This window comes from Takifugu flavidus, chromosome 19 (genome assembly GCF_003711565.1).
Source record: "Takifugu flavidus isolate HTHZ2018 chromosome 19, ASM371156v2, whole genome shotgun sequence".
Classification (NCBI taxonomy): domain Eukaryota; kingdom Metazoa; phylum Chordata; class Actinopteri; order Tetraodontiformes; family Tetraodontidae; genus Takifugu; species Takifugu flavidus.
Window position 1 is genome coordinate 5511284 of NC_079538.1, and position 17824 is coordinate 5529107.

General features: G+C 45.0%; 1 protein-coding gene across 7 annotated transcripts in view; it reads left to right on the forward strand.

Annotated features, from left to right (window-relative positions):
- LOC130516580 (disks large-associated protein 2-like) overlaps positions 1-17824 on the forward strand; it is a 48051-nt gene that overhangs the window by 10506 nt on the left and 19721 nt on the right. For 6 of the 7 annotated variants that reach the window (XR_008947525.1, XM_057017732.1, XM_057017727.1 and 3 more), the window contains 4 exons: positions 9843-10993; positions 14675-14892; positions 15747-15900; positions 16783-17002. Coding sequence is in view for 6 of the 7 variants with exons in the window: in XM_057017732.1 (XP_056873712.1) it covers positions 9843-10993; positions 14675-14892; positions 15747-15900; positions 16783-17002 (1743 nt within the window). In the remaining variant the exon portion in view is untranslated. Of the gene's footprint in view, positions 1-9842; positions 10994-14674; positions 14893-15746; positions 15901-16709; positions 17003-17824 lie in introns of all 7 variants that reach the window. The other variant, XM_057017731.1, reaches the window with a different exon arrangement.

Below are 17824 nucleotides of genomic sequence, written 5' to 3' on the forward strand. Positions count from 1 at the left end.
ATTCGTCACGTTGGCATCGAGGCTTGACTATTTGTGACAGGTGCAGCAGAAAATAAAACATTTGGACAGAGAATTAATCATTATACCAGCAGAAAAAGCAACCAAAGGTCTGTGTTACCTCCATTAGAAAACGGTGACTGCCTCTAAAGTCTAGACATGATGTGGAAATGGTGGATTTCGTAGTTTTCATGCGTGTGTGTTTTGATTAAGGGTGCAAGTATCTCACAATAAACCCGCCTGTTGAAACAGCCTTACAGAGAGACACTGAATGTGTGCTGTCACTTCAGACCCGCACACTTATGTGACATCCCTTTATGGCTTCTCCACCTCGCAGAAGCTTCTATAAAGCTGACAATTAGTGTCACTGGAAACACTTCAACTCACAGTGCTGGTGTTCATTACCCTCAGCTGGGAATGAACTGCTGGTGGCGCCTGCTCGTTGCACTGTTGTTTTTGAGTGTTGCTGTTATTGTTGTCTTTAAATGCCTGCATGGTCTCAGGACCTGCTTTGCACTTCATAAGGCTGCTTACACGGGTAGACGTTCCCTTCGTGGCACCAACAGTCTAAGCTGAAACTCAGACTCACACCCCCGCTCGGATGGCCTGATTTGCTGCACGGCGGTGGGATCTTGATTATTAATGCTGCATTTAGCAGGTTCTTACAGCTCGTTAATGTACTCGATGACTTCTTGAGCATGAAGAAGCTCGTGATTTTATGATCACAAAAAGGCAATCTGTCAGTGTGACTAATGTGGACATGTGCTGGGCCTGCTGGAATTATTTGGCTCTTGTACATTGTGAATCTTGATTTGCAGCTAGAATAGGGCCAGAGTTGGACTAATCAGCCATCTTCACTTACAGTACCTGTGTAAATCCCTGCCTATCAAAGCATCTCTCACAGTCACACACAGCGTTGCCTGGAAACCATTTAACATTTCTTCCAAACATTAAAACATATGTGTGTTTTTGGAAAGCGGCAGGATGATGAGCGATAAGATGATGATAAACTGATAAGTATGTTCCTGTCGAGATTTATCGCACCAACTTTCCAATGTCAGCGTCGCAGGAATGGCTTCAGACACTACTGCGTTACAAACACACACACGCACGCACGCACGCACGCACACACACACACACACACACACACACACACACGTGGTGTTCGATCAATAGGCTATAATGCCTTCAGGGTCATTTTAAAAAGACAGAGTCAAATGGATTTGGTGCAAATTAAAAGGCAGTACTCATTCATGCTGGGTCATACTGGAGTGAACTTGAGAACCTTCCTGTGGAACTATGAGTGATACCACTGACTTTAGCACATGATTGACAAAGGAGCCATCTCAATTTCATCTTAATTATCGTTCACTAACAAAAGGAATCTCTAGACAATCCAATAACTATCAGTAGAAGTATTTAACATATATGCACGTATTCCCTCACATTAGACACCCAGCACAAGTTCAAATGTGTGAGCATGGACGTCGCCACACACTCACCCTCACGGATCCTTATGTGGCGCCGCAGGAAGTCAAAAAGCTGAATCACCTAAATACTGTAGAGTTTATAGAAATTATATTATTTTAAAAGCCAGCTGTTCAAATCTGGAGAAGTGATGCACAATCATAGCATATGGGAAGTCAAGGTGAGCGCAGCCGTTGCGTCATTAGCATTTGCTAAGAGAGCTGCCATACAGAGAGCTTCATTATTCCAAAGTTTTTGGAGGAAGCCCCAGCCAGATGATATGGTAATGCATTCAGAACAACAGCTGATCCGCCTGTAACTGTAATTATCTCCACATCCTGTTTTTAAATTCATCGACAGATTCTGTCCACAGCCCGTGTACTGCGAGACAGCTAAAGTGATAGACTTCAGGAGCACTGGAACAGAGCAGAATACTGCAGGGAACCCCCCATCGTGGGGGGAGCGTTACGTCAGGGCTGTCTTTGTCAGCGTTGAAAGGCCTTTTAAAGAGGAATAAAGGACAGGATTTGGAATTCTAATAATTTGTCATAATGGTTTTTTTAAAAATGAAAACCTTTTCCCTCCATCCACTGTGATTGCTCGTTGTCTCACGTCCGAAGGACAGAGAGGACACAAGACAAATCCAGCGACTCTAAACAAACAGCATTAATGTAGACAGGCAGTATGAGTACTTGAAGGTCTTTTTGCTCCATTATGCAGATGGGGTCCAGTTTCCATGAGCACTCTAATGAATCACATCCGCTATTGTAAAATCAATGCTGCACACACAGCGTCCGTCCAGGACCGACACTGATAATGTTCCCTAGTGGAAGATGTGTTCCCCGTCTCATATACACGGGATTAATAATGCAGCGGTCAGACCTCAGACGAGGACATTAATTACTGGCAGATGACATCCGAAGTGACTCCGGGCAGTCCGAATGTTTAACAAGGGTTGAGGAATTTCACATTTTTTGCCGTCCCCGAGTCCTCTCTGCTGTTGCCACACCAACAGAAAAGCCATTCATCAGGAGCTTATTTCCTCCACGTGTGTCCGATGATTTACAGCTGATTATGTGGGGGTTTATCCACAGGAATGCAGTTTTGGATGAATTCAGACATCCTTGTACAGACAGGTAAAAGGGTTTTAAAGAGAAATAAAATGTTCTAATCCTTAAGATCACAAATAATATTATTTTGCCATATTAGGGGGGGTTATAAGTGGAAGTATTTTCCCTTCAAAATATGTTCTGTATGCTGCAATTAGTGTGTTTCCCCATTTGCTATCCGTCTCACTGACCTCCCTCGAATGTTTTAATTCAATCAAATATTGTTTCAATATTTTAAAACAAGCAACAGTGGAACTCCCCTTTATCAGGAACAAACCTTGAGCAGGACCAGGCTCATATAGGGGGACCCTCCCTCCTGCTGATGGCTGGCTGGGTAGAGAGAGAGGGGGGGGAAGGGGTGAGGACAGGTAGAGGAGAGAATAGGCAGAGATCACTGCTGGTATAAGAGTTGTGACCTGTTGATGAGGACAAATAATCACACACCAAACATTTAAACCGTTTTAATAAAAAAAATATGTGTGTTGAAAATGATAGCATAGACCAATATAGTCCAGATTTGACTATGTCAATCTGTTGACATATATAGACTTTTCTATGTAGGACATGCTTTGTCCCAACTCTCAAGAATAAGTGATATGTTATTCATATAAAAAAGGGTCCTCATTCGGGAACATATTTTGGGATTTTTAATTGATGTTACGAACTTAAAGCAGAATTTTTCAGGCGCTCTGACTGGACCTTTCTCCTCCCGAGTTAAAAAAATTCAACAGTATCAGTGAATTAATTGTGACCAGGAGCCAGAAGGAAAAGGGTCTCGCCATGGTCACAAAGATGAACGCACCCCATCTTAAATGTGTGCTCAAATACCTGAAAACGCCACCTGAATATTCTGTGGTGGTCCTTGGCCAAGAGACCGTCCCAATCACCAAAAAAATGACCATTTGACATCAGAATCTCCCCGAGGTTCTGTAATCATGTCCCCTTGGCCACCTGACCAGACGTGATGTCTCTGCTGTCTTTGTGTGCTCACGTGTAAATTCTCATGATGGCGTTAGAGGGCTGATCTCATGGTTAACTGCATCTCCTGTGTTGTCACCTTGCTTGTTTCTGTGACCCATCACCATGGGAACCCGCGATGCATAACCAGATCCAAAGTGTGTTCTGCATAGGAGACTAAATATATAAAAGGACCGCCCACCTGTCAAATGGTGCTCTAATTCACAGCTTGGTGCTTATATGAATTTCTGAATATTATCATTCAGTATTGGTAAAATTTAAGAAATACCAATAATGCTGGAAGTATTATCTGGAAGTATCTATCAAGGTTCGGGGGGGCGCTGTCACTGAGTGAAAGGCAGGAATGCCCCCTCAGCAGGTCACCAGACCATCATAGGACGCACACTTACATTTGTAGCATTTCAGTGTGAAAAGTAGCTGGAAAAACACAGCAAAGGAGGGAACCGCCCAATCGGCGCCACCGCAGACATACGCAGGTTCGACCTTGGACGGTCCCCTGGCGAAGCTTTGGTAATCAGCCTTGAGATGATTTATGGTGACATGATGGCATCAGTCACGCATGTGCACGCATCTTTAGTAAACCTCCACATCTGTTTAGGGGATTGCTCTCTGGGGGGGGCCGCTGGTCGCCGCACTTTCTGCCATTTTTTGCCAGGTCTCTCCGTCTTTGCGCGGACTCTTTGGCCGACAGATTGTCTCTGGCTCAGGTGAGTTGGTGTCTTTGGGATGAGGGCTGTGTTTATTGTGCTTTGCATTTGGCTGGCTATCATTTAAACCCAGACTGTACAGGAAGTGTGGGCAGAATGGTGTAATATCCCCACCCTCCCCTCCCCTGTGCTGCAGTAGGCCCGAGACAGATGGAGCGCTACCTGACACAACAGCCTAATTAATAGAGCGCCGCACCTCTGAATCCCCATGTGAAAACTACTCCAGAACTGTGACAGAACATTTTGGAAGCGGGGGAAACAAAAAAGCTTTCTCTCCCTGCGTCATCCATCTTTGTCCTCGGGTTGCTGACTGAAGCTGTTTATCGCCATCGCCAAGCCTCAGGAAGCGTGCGTGGACCAAACGGGCCGACGGGACACGCCAACAGGCGGCCTGTACTTACACGACGAACAGCGGATGTAGTCCTCAATGGCGCTGCAGGAGAAGGGGCGGCTTGTTCGCTGGAACGAGGAGGAGGAATTGGAGCTGCTGAAGAGGCCGAACATGCAGCAAGAGTTTTGCTTCAGAAGAACACTCACATGTGCAACGTGAAAAGGATTCGCCGAGCAGCATCTTCAACCCATCTCACCTGGGCTTGTTATGCAACGGATATTTTTGACGCTCTTGTCAGGAGTGTTGCGTTTGCACCAGAAGTCAGGAGTTTAAATCCTGCTGTTCTTATGACCACAAACCCCCGTCACTCACCTCATAATCCTGCCTAGTTATTTTCAACTTGTTTGTTGAGACTTTTAATGTGCATTCCAACCCTAAAGGAGGATCTCCATCATGTGAGAACCAGGAACAATAATAATAAGAAAACGGATGTTTTCTCTCAGCAGTATCCACGGCTGTTGTTGGTAATTGTTTTTCCTTTTCGTCCTCTCGTCTCTCTTGGCTGCGTTGACTGTTTTCTCGGGGAGATGTTGCTGCTGCCACAGTGCCCTCGATATCTACATATTAGCTATTTCATTTATTTGCCCACAAAAGAGGCTGCGTTTTCCAAAATGTCCCGACAGCTGTAGCTGTTTGATGCCCGCCGGAGAACGTTAGCAGAAAACTATGCTGGAGATGGGCCGCCACTCACAAAACGACCATCAGCAACGTTGTATTCAAGTACACACAGGCTGAAAGTGCGACGCTGGCATACGAGAACATTTCCAGCAGTTTCCATGGGGACGTGCCAACATTTACAGAAACACCAGAGATGAGAAGTGGCACGAAGCCAGAGCAGATCCTCCTACACCAGGGATTTCGCTTTAGTTTGAATTCATTATATTTCTATTTTTTTTCATCTTATTGTTCCACCAGGAGTGACACATTTATATCTGGAGTTACGGAGACATTTTGATTGATTGCCGGTGTGATGTAGTCGATTAGATTTAAGCCGGGATTGATAGCCTTTTAAAACGACGCTGTCATCAGATCCATATGGGTTATTTCAACTTTTCTTTAACTTTTATTAATGATTCTTCTTTTTCAGAAATACATGTGTGTATATGTGTGTGTGTGTGTGTATATACGGAGAGAGAGAGGGGGGAAAGAGAGAGACATATACATAGATAGATAAAGCTGATAAAGTGATGCAGTATAGGAGGCTTCACAGACCGCCAGACCAATCAAATTTCCTATATAGTGTTTTCTTCCACCATGAGAGCGAGGGAGCATCCAGGGTGTGAGGCACCACCACAGCATCAGGCCCGAGCCTGCCTGCCCAGGAGTGTGCAGCAGCAGTAGGAGGGAGTGGGCGGGTGTATCCAAAGGTGAAATGCAGCCTCTGCAACAGAGCTGCAGCCAGTTGAAATGGAGGTTTTAAACGTAAACTTGCTCCATACAGTGTGAACCGCTCTCCCTGTGCCTGTGAGCGTGCACAGTTTTCCAATTAGGTGAGAAAGAAACAGAAATGACCAAGCAGTAATCAATAGATATTAATGGAAGCAGAACTTGTGATGTTCCCCAGTACTCCCAGAATCACTTCTGATTAAAACTAATGCTGTAGGTTCCGATAATAAAACATTTATAATGACCTTTATAACAGATGGTGCCGAAGCATATTTGTGCCATATGAGATCATAGGAATCATATATAAGCCAGTCCTTCATGCTGTAGGACCCTGACATGCACACTTTTATCTCAGGGAAGTCTTTTATGTATTTAAATTTGAAACCAATGTGAGTCATGCTGGACATTTGGGCTGCCTGACGCTCCTTCCCAGTTAGCATTAGCCGACTGTGCACTGGTGTGGAGGAGGAATGTCTCATTTATTCCAAGTTATGCAACCATCATGGGAAATGCTGGAGAGGTGCTGACTGTGGTGCTGCAGCTGAGCTTTGACTTAACAGCCAGGAGCACACCGGTTTCCCAGAGAGCAGAGCAGACACAGAGGCTTCCCCCTCTCCCCTTGTTGCTGTGATCTGTCCTCGGCCCTCAGTGTGCGGCATCTGTGTCAAGAAGAATGTTTTTTATGGGTTGGAGCGGGTGCTGACAGAAGCCCCTTCCAGCCGGAAAGGAAACATCCTGTTGATCAGGGCCCATAATAGCTGTTGCATAAGCAGTGCTACAGGAAAGCTCTCATCAATGTTTCATGGAGTTGCAATGTGAGCTGTTAAAGAGCCATGAGGGAGTCCACACAGGAGCGAAGAATAAAATCAATCCTGGCAATTTGACTCAATCCAATTCGGGAAACTCAGCACCGAGGAGACTTTTTTTTGGATTTTTTTCTTCCTAAAACATCTGATTCTGATACGAACCCAGATGTGAGATTTTTGCAAACGAGCCCCCCCCCCACCCACCCGCCCGCCCATTAGCATTTCTGAAAAACTGCTGGTTTTAATTGTGTTCACGCCAAAAGAAACCCGAGAAATCGGACTTTGCTGCAGTTCACGCTGCAGCGATTCAAATCGAGCTGCTGCTATTATAGGAACAGAAAGTTTAAATAAGCAGCCAGAACACTCCAGAGTTCACACCAGGCCAAGGTGCACCATGGTATCCGCTCTTCACAGGGAGAGTGGGTGGTTTTGTCCAAGATAGAGCTGCAGAAACAGATCTGCTCCTTTTTGCTGCTGCCTACAGGACACAAGCACAGCTTTCTTTTTAGTTTTCCGGTCTGTTGAGCTGGGGGTGTTCCCCTTTCGCCGAGAAATAGCTTAAGTCGCATCGATGTCTGCGACAAATTTCACCTGACACCTCCTCCCCGAACAGTCCGGGGGTTTGTGTTGTCATATTAGACCTTTGCGGCTCCATGGTAGCTCTGCAGAGACTCTGTGGCAGAAGAGCCCAGGGAAATTGGACAAGCTTTGAAGAGCTCAATGAAATATAAAGGAACATGAAAACTGGAGCTGTCAGGTCAATTTGGGCCACTCAGACACCTTAAGCATGAAAGAGTGACCAAACTCTCCCCCCGACTTATCAAATGTTATTGGATTAGTCAGTTCGGGCTCCCCTCTTTGTAAATCTTTTATTTTTTTATGTTTTGTCTGATCCCTTACACAAAAGTTCAAGCATTTCATTTGGCACTGATCATTGAAAACTGACAATGTGTCATTATTTGATTACGTGGAGGCGACGGTGCATAAAAGAAGCAGAGATGTGGGCAAAACCTGTGAAATAATCAGAGCACATTTCATTTAAAGCAGCAGCTAGTTTTTAGTAGCAGCTTAGCTGTTTAACTTCATGATTTAAATGGCTTCAGGCAGCATTTTCTGCATGTTGGAAAGACTCTTCATGATCTCATTCTGCTCCTTCAGTTCACATGTACTGATGTGGGTGTGGGTGAGCGTCTCTGCACACTGATTAATGCTTCATTATTCCAGATGATTGCTGTGCAGCTGTAGTCTACCTGCTCAGACGTTGGTTCTAAGACGACGGAGAACGTAGAACCCGCCTGCCACTTCTGTCATTATCTTCCTTCTGTATTTTAACAAATTGACTCTGAAACGCACTAGCATAAACGGTTCCGTTTGCGTTGATGAATGAGTCTCCACACAGTTGATTATGGGATAATCAGATCACCTCCAGAGAGCTACTGTAATCAGAATGACTGGAGAGACAATGAAGAGGAAACAAACACTCCTCCGGGGGTGCGAGCACATGTGTTGTGTCCTCTAACTGTGCATTTTAAGTCCACACAGACTAATAATTGAAACTGCACTTCAGTTTTGCCTGGTAACATAGAAGTTATGCACAGTTTATGACAATAGATTTTTTTTCTGGACTGGGATGAACCCTAACCTTGAAAAAAACTCTCCCTGTGGTTTCAGCACTGGTTACCATGACAACCCTGGATTTTATTTCTGGCTCCTTTGAAAACGGTGTCTTAGATCAGAGATCCCAAATGTTATGTAAGAGGATGTGCTGTTGCAGACTGGGGTTTCCTGTTAGAGAGAACTCCCAGTAATTAGTTGCAGGGGAATAACAGACCTCAGCGCCGTCTCTCCGTTTACCTCCAAACTTTCATCACGCTCTGATAGGATTTGGGCCCCGATCATTACGCAGGAACACAGCTATTTAAAATATTGTTGAAAAGAATCTTGAGTGAAATGCAGAGCTACAGATGCGGAGCTGTTATATGTTTAATGTTCCAGTGCTAAATTTATAGTGTAAAGAATTTGCTCTCAGAGCCAGGAGAATCCTGCTGGTTTTCGCCCCTCATCTCGGGATTTATTGTGCCATTTAGGTTTTCTGTAAAGAAACCTGATGTTCTTCTGATGAACAGCACTGAGGGGACTAGCTTTTCAGTTAGACTGTTGAATAATGGGATGCCAACCTGAAATTAAAAGCTTAACGATTATGATTAGCATGACAGGTCGGAGTACTGTAAGCGGTCTTAGATGGTTTAGCTTTCCTGGTGTTCTCTTGCAAATGTAACATCAGGTACATACAAGCCAGCATCAAAATGGGATTAAAATAATTGAGGTTGTCATTAATAAAGATCTGTAGTGTTTCTGTAAGTGTTTCAGAAATGAAATGAAACAGTCTCGCGGAAGACACGAGAGTCAATAAAGTCAGTCGCATGCAAAAATGTGCAATGGTATTCAAGTGTGAGTCGCTTGAAGGAGAGCAACAAACTATGAAAAATTATACAGTAAGCTCAATTTCGAATAAATTCAGAAACTTCAGAGTCGTTTTAAGCCAGGAGTGGAACCACACACTTGACATGGGTTTTGATGGGAGCCTCGGAATGCAAATATATTTGCCTGTAGAAGAAAAAAAGGCTCACTCGCAATCCGTTCTGCTCGGAAATCCACCAGTGACGCAAACAATTATTTAACACCTATTTTATCTAATCGCGCGGTGAATCTTAAACAACTTTCCTCCTTTGTCACCAGTCACTGGCAATGTAGATCTCTTGGTGTTGCCTGGATATGAGCAGAATAAAGTGAGGGAACATTCCAGGGTAATGTCAGTGAGATAAAAACTCTTCATGCCATAGAAAATGTCAAATAAATATCAAATAACAATCAAAAGTTGGCAGTTTTTATATGCTGCTGTTCATGGATTTGAGTTGAGATCTTATCAATTTTCAATTTATTGGTGCAATTATTTCTTATGAATTTATTCTCTCTCTCTGTTTCTGTGTCTCTCACCCAGACCAGAACCTTTCTCCTCGGTCCCCATCTCAACAATTCAACCAAGAGTTCAATGAAGGCAGACGCCTCCCTCCAACCAGGAACATGAAGGGCTTATCGAGCAGCCGCTCCCAGCACCAGATTCCTTTACCCTACGGCTTGGACTACGACCCCCATGTCCATGACCTCCACGCTCACCATGGCTCCGAGTCCCGCCACTCTTCCTACCTACTCAGCCCCACCGAGAGCTGCCCGACCGACTTCCATCACCGCTACTCGCCGCGCAGCTCCATCCACTCGGATTGCATGGCGATGTCCCCCGTCATGATGCCCCCGCCTGCCGCATCTGACCACATCTCCAGCAGCACATTCCCCAGAATGCACTACAGCTCCCAGTATTATGACACAGCCACCAGGGACGACTGCGCTGCCATCACAGCCTCCGCCACTTCCCCGGCAGTCACTGCGGCGGCGGCGGCAGCCGCTGCCTCCGCGCACCTCTCTGGCATCAAGAGCAACCGCCTTCCCGCCAACCTACTCGACCAGTATGAGAAGCAGCTGCCACTGCACCGCGATGGCTTCCACACGTTGCAGTACCAGCGCACCTCCACCACGACCGAGCAGCGCAGCGAGAGCCCGGGCCGCATCAGACACCTTGTTCATTCCGTCCAGAAGCTCTTCACAAAGTCACATTCCCTAGAGGGCTCGTCCAAGATGAATGGCACAAAAGGTGACATGGTAGGAGGCGGAGGAGGTTATCACCACTACAGCCACTCCACCAAACATGGCAGCAAGAGGAGCAAGAGCAAAGAACGCAAGCATCGCTCTGGCGGCTGGTGGAGCTCAGATGACAACCTGGACAGTGACAGCACCTACCGCACACCCAGCGTCATGTCCCGCCACCACGGGGACCACGTTAGCCACTGCCATCCCGATTCCATGCACAGCCACCACTTCGGAGACCTGTCGCTCAAGACCACCAAGAGTAGCAACGATGTCAAGTGCTCGGCCTGCGAGGCTCTGGGGCCCGAGAGCAAGTTCATGAAGAGGAGCTCCTGGTCAACGCTGACAGTCAGTCAGGCCAAGGAGGCTTACAGGAAGTCAGCGTTCAACCTGGACAAACCCATGATGCACACGGACCTCAAATCATCACGGACATGTCACTACCTGCAGGTGAGCTTTAGCTTTTTAGTCTGAATCAATACAAAACGGATCCACCTTCGCTGGAGCTCTTCAGGTGCACCACACTGACGGTGTCACCTTTTGTAAAACTGACAATATGGCAGTTACCATGCTTATATCTGTCCATTGGGACAGATAAAAAACACTCTGAAGTGAGGTGCCCACATAAATCAGGCTGTTTTTGTCCTCTTTTCTCCCCTTTCCAAACAAGAAGAGCAACCACCTGCTTGTTTTATGTCTTATAAGATTATCCTGTGGTCTAAGGGTTGTGATAAGAGTGAACTTTCCCTGATAATCAGATCTGAAAGCAGTTGGAGCAGACAAAAATCTTCATGTGTGTGAGCAACACTGACGACTCCCGACTCCATGAGTTGTGATGTGGAACAGAATGCTAAAGCGAGCTGCCGTAAATTAAATTGAGCACGTCCACGCTGTCCCCGCGCATTTTTGTTTCTTTTCTTATTTTAGTTTGGAAATGTTGTCCCAAGACCACCTTCATTCTTCTTGCGCGTCATTTTCCATTTTGCGTGTTTTTCCCAGTTGTTGCTGTCTGTCTTCTTTTTTTGGTTTTTGTTCGAGGTTTCTGCCTTGGAGACTGAGAGTCACGATCGTTGCTGGGACCGAATCGCGCTGTGTGCTGGACTGTGTTGAGATTATCGGTGCACACCACATAGTACCATCAAAACCATTCAATGCCTGTTTTTTACCTTGATTTATGGGGTCTTGAACAGATCAAAAATACCTTCAGGTGTAGACAATCCTCGTGTGTACCCGGCTATATGCTGAATCAGTTTAATTAAAGCAGCCAATGCGAGCTGTAGAACCCTGAAACTGACCTTATCTAGAACAACTATCCATGCAACTGATGAAGGCTATTGATTACAAATATTGTTCAAAAAGCACTTCAGATGCCACCTTTCTGCCTGGAGTGGTCAATATCACTCATGAGAAAGCAAGAAAAAAAGAATGCCAAGGAGCTGTTTTCAGTTGAGGTAGAGAATATAGGGATCAATCCATCAATTTCGAGGTGGCAGACACTAAGTGAAGGTGAGCAAGATTCAGGCACGGAACACAGCTTTAGCATCAGGTGGAAGATGCAGGATCACCTGGGATTAGGCTTCTACACACAGTGATGAGACTAACACATTCAGATCTTTTCGTTGCACGTATCAGTAACATCCAGGTGTTTGTTTGGATTTTACTTGCTGCTATTTCTCGGTAGGTCTAAGTGAATTAAATGTTTTCCCTGGACCTGTCCCTAACCCTAACCCTAAGGGTAGGCACATAAACTCACATAAGACGTGGTGTTCCTGGACAACAGATGCCTCCCGCACATAGTGCGGCTGCTTGGGTGCCGTCTGGTTCTTGACAACTTTGTGTCAGCAGGCGCGGACGCTGCCACATGGGTGCTGCTTCTCCTCAAAGCGTGTCCACACTGACAGCCTTCAGAGGAGGGAAGGGTCCACGCCGACCTCATGGACAGGACGGGGGGGGTCAGGTCTGTCGGAGGGAGTGCAACTTCTTCTCAACTAATGATGATTGTAGAGGAACGAATGAGAACTTAGAGTCAAACGTTGCTTTTGGGGGGGTAGTTGGGTCAAATTTGGATGAGTTGGACTACATGTGGTTATAATAGAGAAGTGGATGCAACTTCAGAGACCAAGAAGATGTTCTTGGATCAGAGATGGACAGTGATCCCATGTCTTTCTCACACACTCTCAGCTCTCATGAAAGCGTGTATGCTAATATCAGGGGTATGATCAGTCCAACTGTCTCTACTGTCTCAGATTTACAATGATGCTACACATGAACAGCAAAGAGTAACTGTTTTAACTGATGTACAGCTATGCTAAAAATGTAAAAAAAAAGAAAGAAAGAAAGAAAGAAAGAAATGCCTTAATTACGGGTGGTTAAGACAAGTGCAGCCACTTGGTTAGCTGGATACCGATGCAGCCCTGAGATGTTTTTGCACACTGCTGACCGATTGTGGCTACTAACTGACAAAAACTAGAAAAATTAAACTATGTACAAGCTAAAGCTAACCTACAGCCTAACAAACAATCTAACTAGCCACTACTAGAACACAGAAAAGTAAGCAATCTACCTAAAATTGCTAAATAACTATGAAATACTACACTTAATAACTATAAAATCTCCAAAGAACAATATATGTTAACTACCTACTCAATACTCACTTCACCTCTCTATTTCAATTCAACCTACTCGCCACAGATTGTAGAGGGGTGTCACAAAAGCTGCCTCCAAAACTTGAATCGGCCTTCTTTTTAGCCAACATCAAAATTTGATTTTATTAGCCACGTTTCATCCCATAGAGGGAAGCTCTTCCTACAGCACAATACGGCACATTGAAACACTGACTGAAAAGCCAATTAACAACACTACTTCATACCCAAATACCCAAAGGTAGTTTTGGGGTTTCGTTACTCTTTAAATGGGTTGAGGTTTGTCCACGAGCCTCTTCTTGCTGCAGGGAGAATGTTCAACATTCTCGGTAAAGTAAATGATATTTCATAGTTTTTGTCATCCTTCCCAGATGTTCACTAATATTTCACTAGGTGTGAAATGGAGAGTGTCAGCTGTGCTTTTCCTGCGACTGTGGCAGTAAAACAGCGACGGGCTCAAGTGACACAGAGATCTTTAGGGACAGCTCTGTGCCTGGAGCGGTGTTTTTAGGGCCAAGGCGAGACCGTCCACTGGGGACCCAGTTAAAGCTGCAACAAGACGCTGGCATACTGGTCTCAGGCCGGAACAAAGAAAGCTAGAAAGGTCAACACTTCAATAAAACCGTTGTCCCCTTTAATGGAAATTCTAAATTTACAGTTTAGCCTTTGCAGGGTTAAATATTTTAGCGGGCAATATTTTGGCCGTCGTGTTATATCACGATTTGGTATTTTGTTGCCAACTTGCTGCAGTTGCTGAAACTCCGACTTCTGCCAACCAAACAAAGACCTACTTCTGCCGTCTTGGTTGTGACCCACAGCACGGCCAAACTATCTGCGTGTATGCTAATTATCGACAGCGCATGACAATTTCTCTCAGCGGATGCTGCGGTCCTTGTTATTACCGCCCACATGTAGAGAATACAGAGGAGGAACATCTCCCACATGCTTTCAGGCAACATCAGGCCACAATCTGTATACTCCAAACACATTTCTGTCTAAACCATAAAATGACATTTACTGCAAATGGACATTTAGTATCTCATTAAACCTCCAGTTATAGAGCTTAATTAAACTTTAATTATAATAATTATCATCTGTCTTTGATTATATCTATCCAGCTGCAAACTAGCAACTTGCTCATTTATTACACCTAGTTGCGCCGTTATTACATAGTAACAATTAAAAGACACTTTTTTCCTTTCCACCTGACGATTGATATTATTCTTGTTAATGACTTTTTTCCCTCTTTCATAACATGGACAAATGAAGCATGACTCAACAGAATCCTGTGTGATCACTGGTCCAACTGGTCCCTGATCATTCCTGAATAATTAGGCTATAAAAGAATGAATTTCGCATGTTCCCCATATCTTCCATTACCAGCTGCTGTCAGAGAAGTGTTGATCCCTGAACTGACCTAGTTGAATACTACGACTGCATGGTAATAAACTTTTTATAGAACTAAATCATAATCTGTTGTCATGAACAGGTACCCCAGGATGAATGGGGCGCATACCCAGGAGAGAAGGACGAGGAGATCCCCTGTCGGCGGATGCGCAGCAGCAGCTATGTCAAAGCTATGGGGGAGGTGGACGATGACAGCGGTGACTCGGACGCCAGCATCAAGACCTCCCCACAGAAGGCCGTAAGGCCCGACGCGCTGGTCCTCAAGTCGGCCATGCAAAGACCCCACTTCGACCTGCAAAGGTAACCCCTGCGACAGTAGCAGATGACTAGTGGTTAAAGATGCTCCCCAGAAGCTGAGAATTATGCACCTGTGGGTGACTGCAGTGGCTTGTGGAACGAGACCTTCGAATGTTTCAGCATGTTTAACGCAGGCCGTCGTGCATGCGTGTCTGTGGTGCTGTTGCGTTGCTCTGACTTATTCTAACGATTCTTAAAAACATTTCATATAATGCTTGTTCTGCATTATTGTCCTTATGCAAATGTACTTTGACCCTGCTCAGAGTTGGGATGCAACTGTTGGCCACTTTGATAACTTTATTGAAGATACATGTAGTAATAGGCTCAGTTATCAGTCATGCTAACATTCCATCTATAGTTTATGCTAAATTAAATACATTTCCTTAAGCAATATATTTTCCCTGCATGCACACTAAACTTACAGTAAAGTTGAGAGAAAAACAAGATGCGTAGCAGCATCTGAACCCTTTCTACAAAATGGTTACGATAATTGACACCTCATACTTTATTTTAGTTCCAAAAGGAGTTTCGCTGTAATTAAACACTAATGAATACAAAGTCCCTCAAAGTCGTTGAGACTGATGAGGTTAAACCTATTTAAATTGCTCTATACTCAGATTTAAACTTAATCATCTCAGTGCCCCTAAAGTTGACTGGGCCTCATGATAACTTCATGTTTATTTACACACACACACACACACACACACACACACACACACACACACACACACATGCGCACACACACACACACACACACAGCTCACCAGTGATTGTTTCCATTTGCGCTCAAGGGCGATCCACGTTTGACCTGTTAAATATTTCATCTTGCAACCCCCACTCCCCACCCTCTCGTTCAGCCAGGGCTACCACTTGCAAACCCTGAGAGATATGCGGCCCCACCCTAGCGTCACGCTGGATCCCGCCACCATCCACCCGCCGCCCTTCCGCTCACGCAACCAGAGCTACATGCGTGCCGTCAGCACACTCAGCCAGGCGAGCTGCGTCAGCCAGGTGAGTCTGGAACACACAAGATACATGAGACGCGACACGTCGTCTAGCGTGGAAAGTAGCCAGATCTCATCTGATTGGCTTTTGGAGTCCAGTTGTTATTCTTTTTTATGTAAACAAACTTAAGTGGAAGATTTCAAAGAGCACAATATTGAGAGTCCGAGACATTATGCCCTCCTAACAGCCTCCAGCAAACTTTGCAGGTCTCCGTTACTCCAAACCCTGCATGAGTCTGTAAGGTGGGATCAGTCTGTTTTGGACCTCAGGTGGCACAAGGCAGGGGTTGCTACGAAGATCTGGGGGTGCAACAAGAACGGCTCTGTGTGGAGAAGAAGTAATAAAGATGGTTGTACAATCAGTTTGAATCTAAGTGTAACAGATGGACTCTGGTCTCTCCCCTGCAGTACACCCACCAGCCACCTCAGCAGGTACATCACCACAAGCCTCCTTCAGTGTAATCTAACACACATTTGGGCAAAGTTTTAAAGCATTCTGAGGCTGAGGCAGTGTTGCTGTACCTAATGATGGGGCTGGTGACATCACTGGATAGGGTGTAACTGGATATGGCAAGAATTCAATTAAAAAAGTTAATGATTGATATGATAAAATCAGAAATATTGCTAAACTGAGAGAGAGCACAGTTATTACACCTTTGTGTATGTTTTGACTCTAATGCTTTAATGACACAAATATTCAATATATTTTTCTGTTTTTTTATTTCTTTTTTTTAACTTGACATTTATTCAGTTAAAGGTCGGAAGCGACAGTGGCGTTGCTTTATGCTAACACTCCTTCATATTTGCTGTGCAAAGGGGAAGAATCAGAGTGAGAAAGAGAAAGGAAGAGGAAAAATTAAGGACTGCTATTCCTGTTTTTGTCTCTCAGGTGAGTGAGACTGAGATCAATGGCCAGTTTGAGTCAGTTTGTGAGTCCGTTTTTAGTGAAGTAGAATCCCAGGCCATGGAGGCCTTGGACCTGCCTGGTTCGTTCCGCACTCGAAGCCACAGTTACCTCCGCGCTATTCAGGCTGGGTATTCCCAAGACGACGACTGCTTGCCTTCAATGACATCCTCCACTGTCACTTCAACTATCAGATCCACAACAGGTAAAACAATAACCCCTCCAAAAGAGAGCGGGCTCAGACCACAAATCTCATCTGACACATGCGGACAAACTTCACATACCTACATATGTACAGTGGGGAACCCTTGAGCTTCAGAGATGCTGAGCTGATCTCTCCCAGTTATATCTGTTGGGAGCTATGGTGTGTGGGTGCCGTTTGTTGAGATACAAAGTGCCTGCGTATGACTTTGCACGACTCATGCATCATTAGCTTAGCGTCTGGTTGTGGTGTTGGTGTCGCCATGCTGTAGTGTAAGAGCGGGGTGGGGGGCACATCAGTGACCACACACCCTCATGGCCTAACACTTCTAGATTACATGGCATGTCTAAGGAGCAGGTCACCCCAAGCATGTTCAGCTGTGGTGTTACATATCTGTGCTGTGCGATGCATTTAGGGAGGGATGCATAATGAAAGTGGCTTGGGCAGTAGGGGAGGTTGGAGATGGGCTGGTTGGAACATGTCCTCCTCCTGCTCTCTTCATCAAGATATGCTCTCTAACATAATAATTGACGTCATAAAATTCAAAATACATATCTTTTGAAGCATTTAAGGTAAGTCAAGACTAATCTCTGATAATGTGCACATTATTCTGGTTGCACAAAGGAATTGTGCACTGATGGTACAATAAAAGCAGACTAGCATGTCATTTTCATTAGATTTCATTCGTTACATGGTGTTGCATGAAACAAGTCTAATTTGGCAATTTAAAAAACAACAGTCATCTAAAGGCTTGTGTAAATTGTTAATGTCAGATATCTTATTTTTCGGTTCTGCTCCAGCCTACATTAAGTGGGCTTCCCCCAA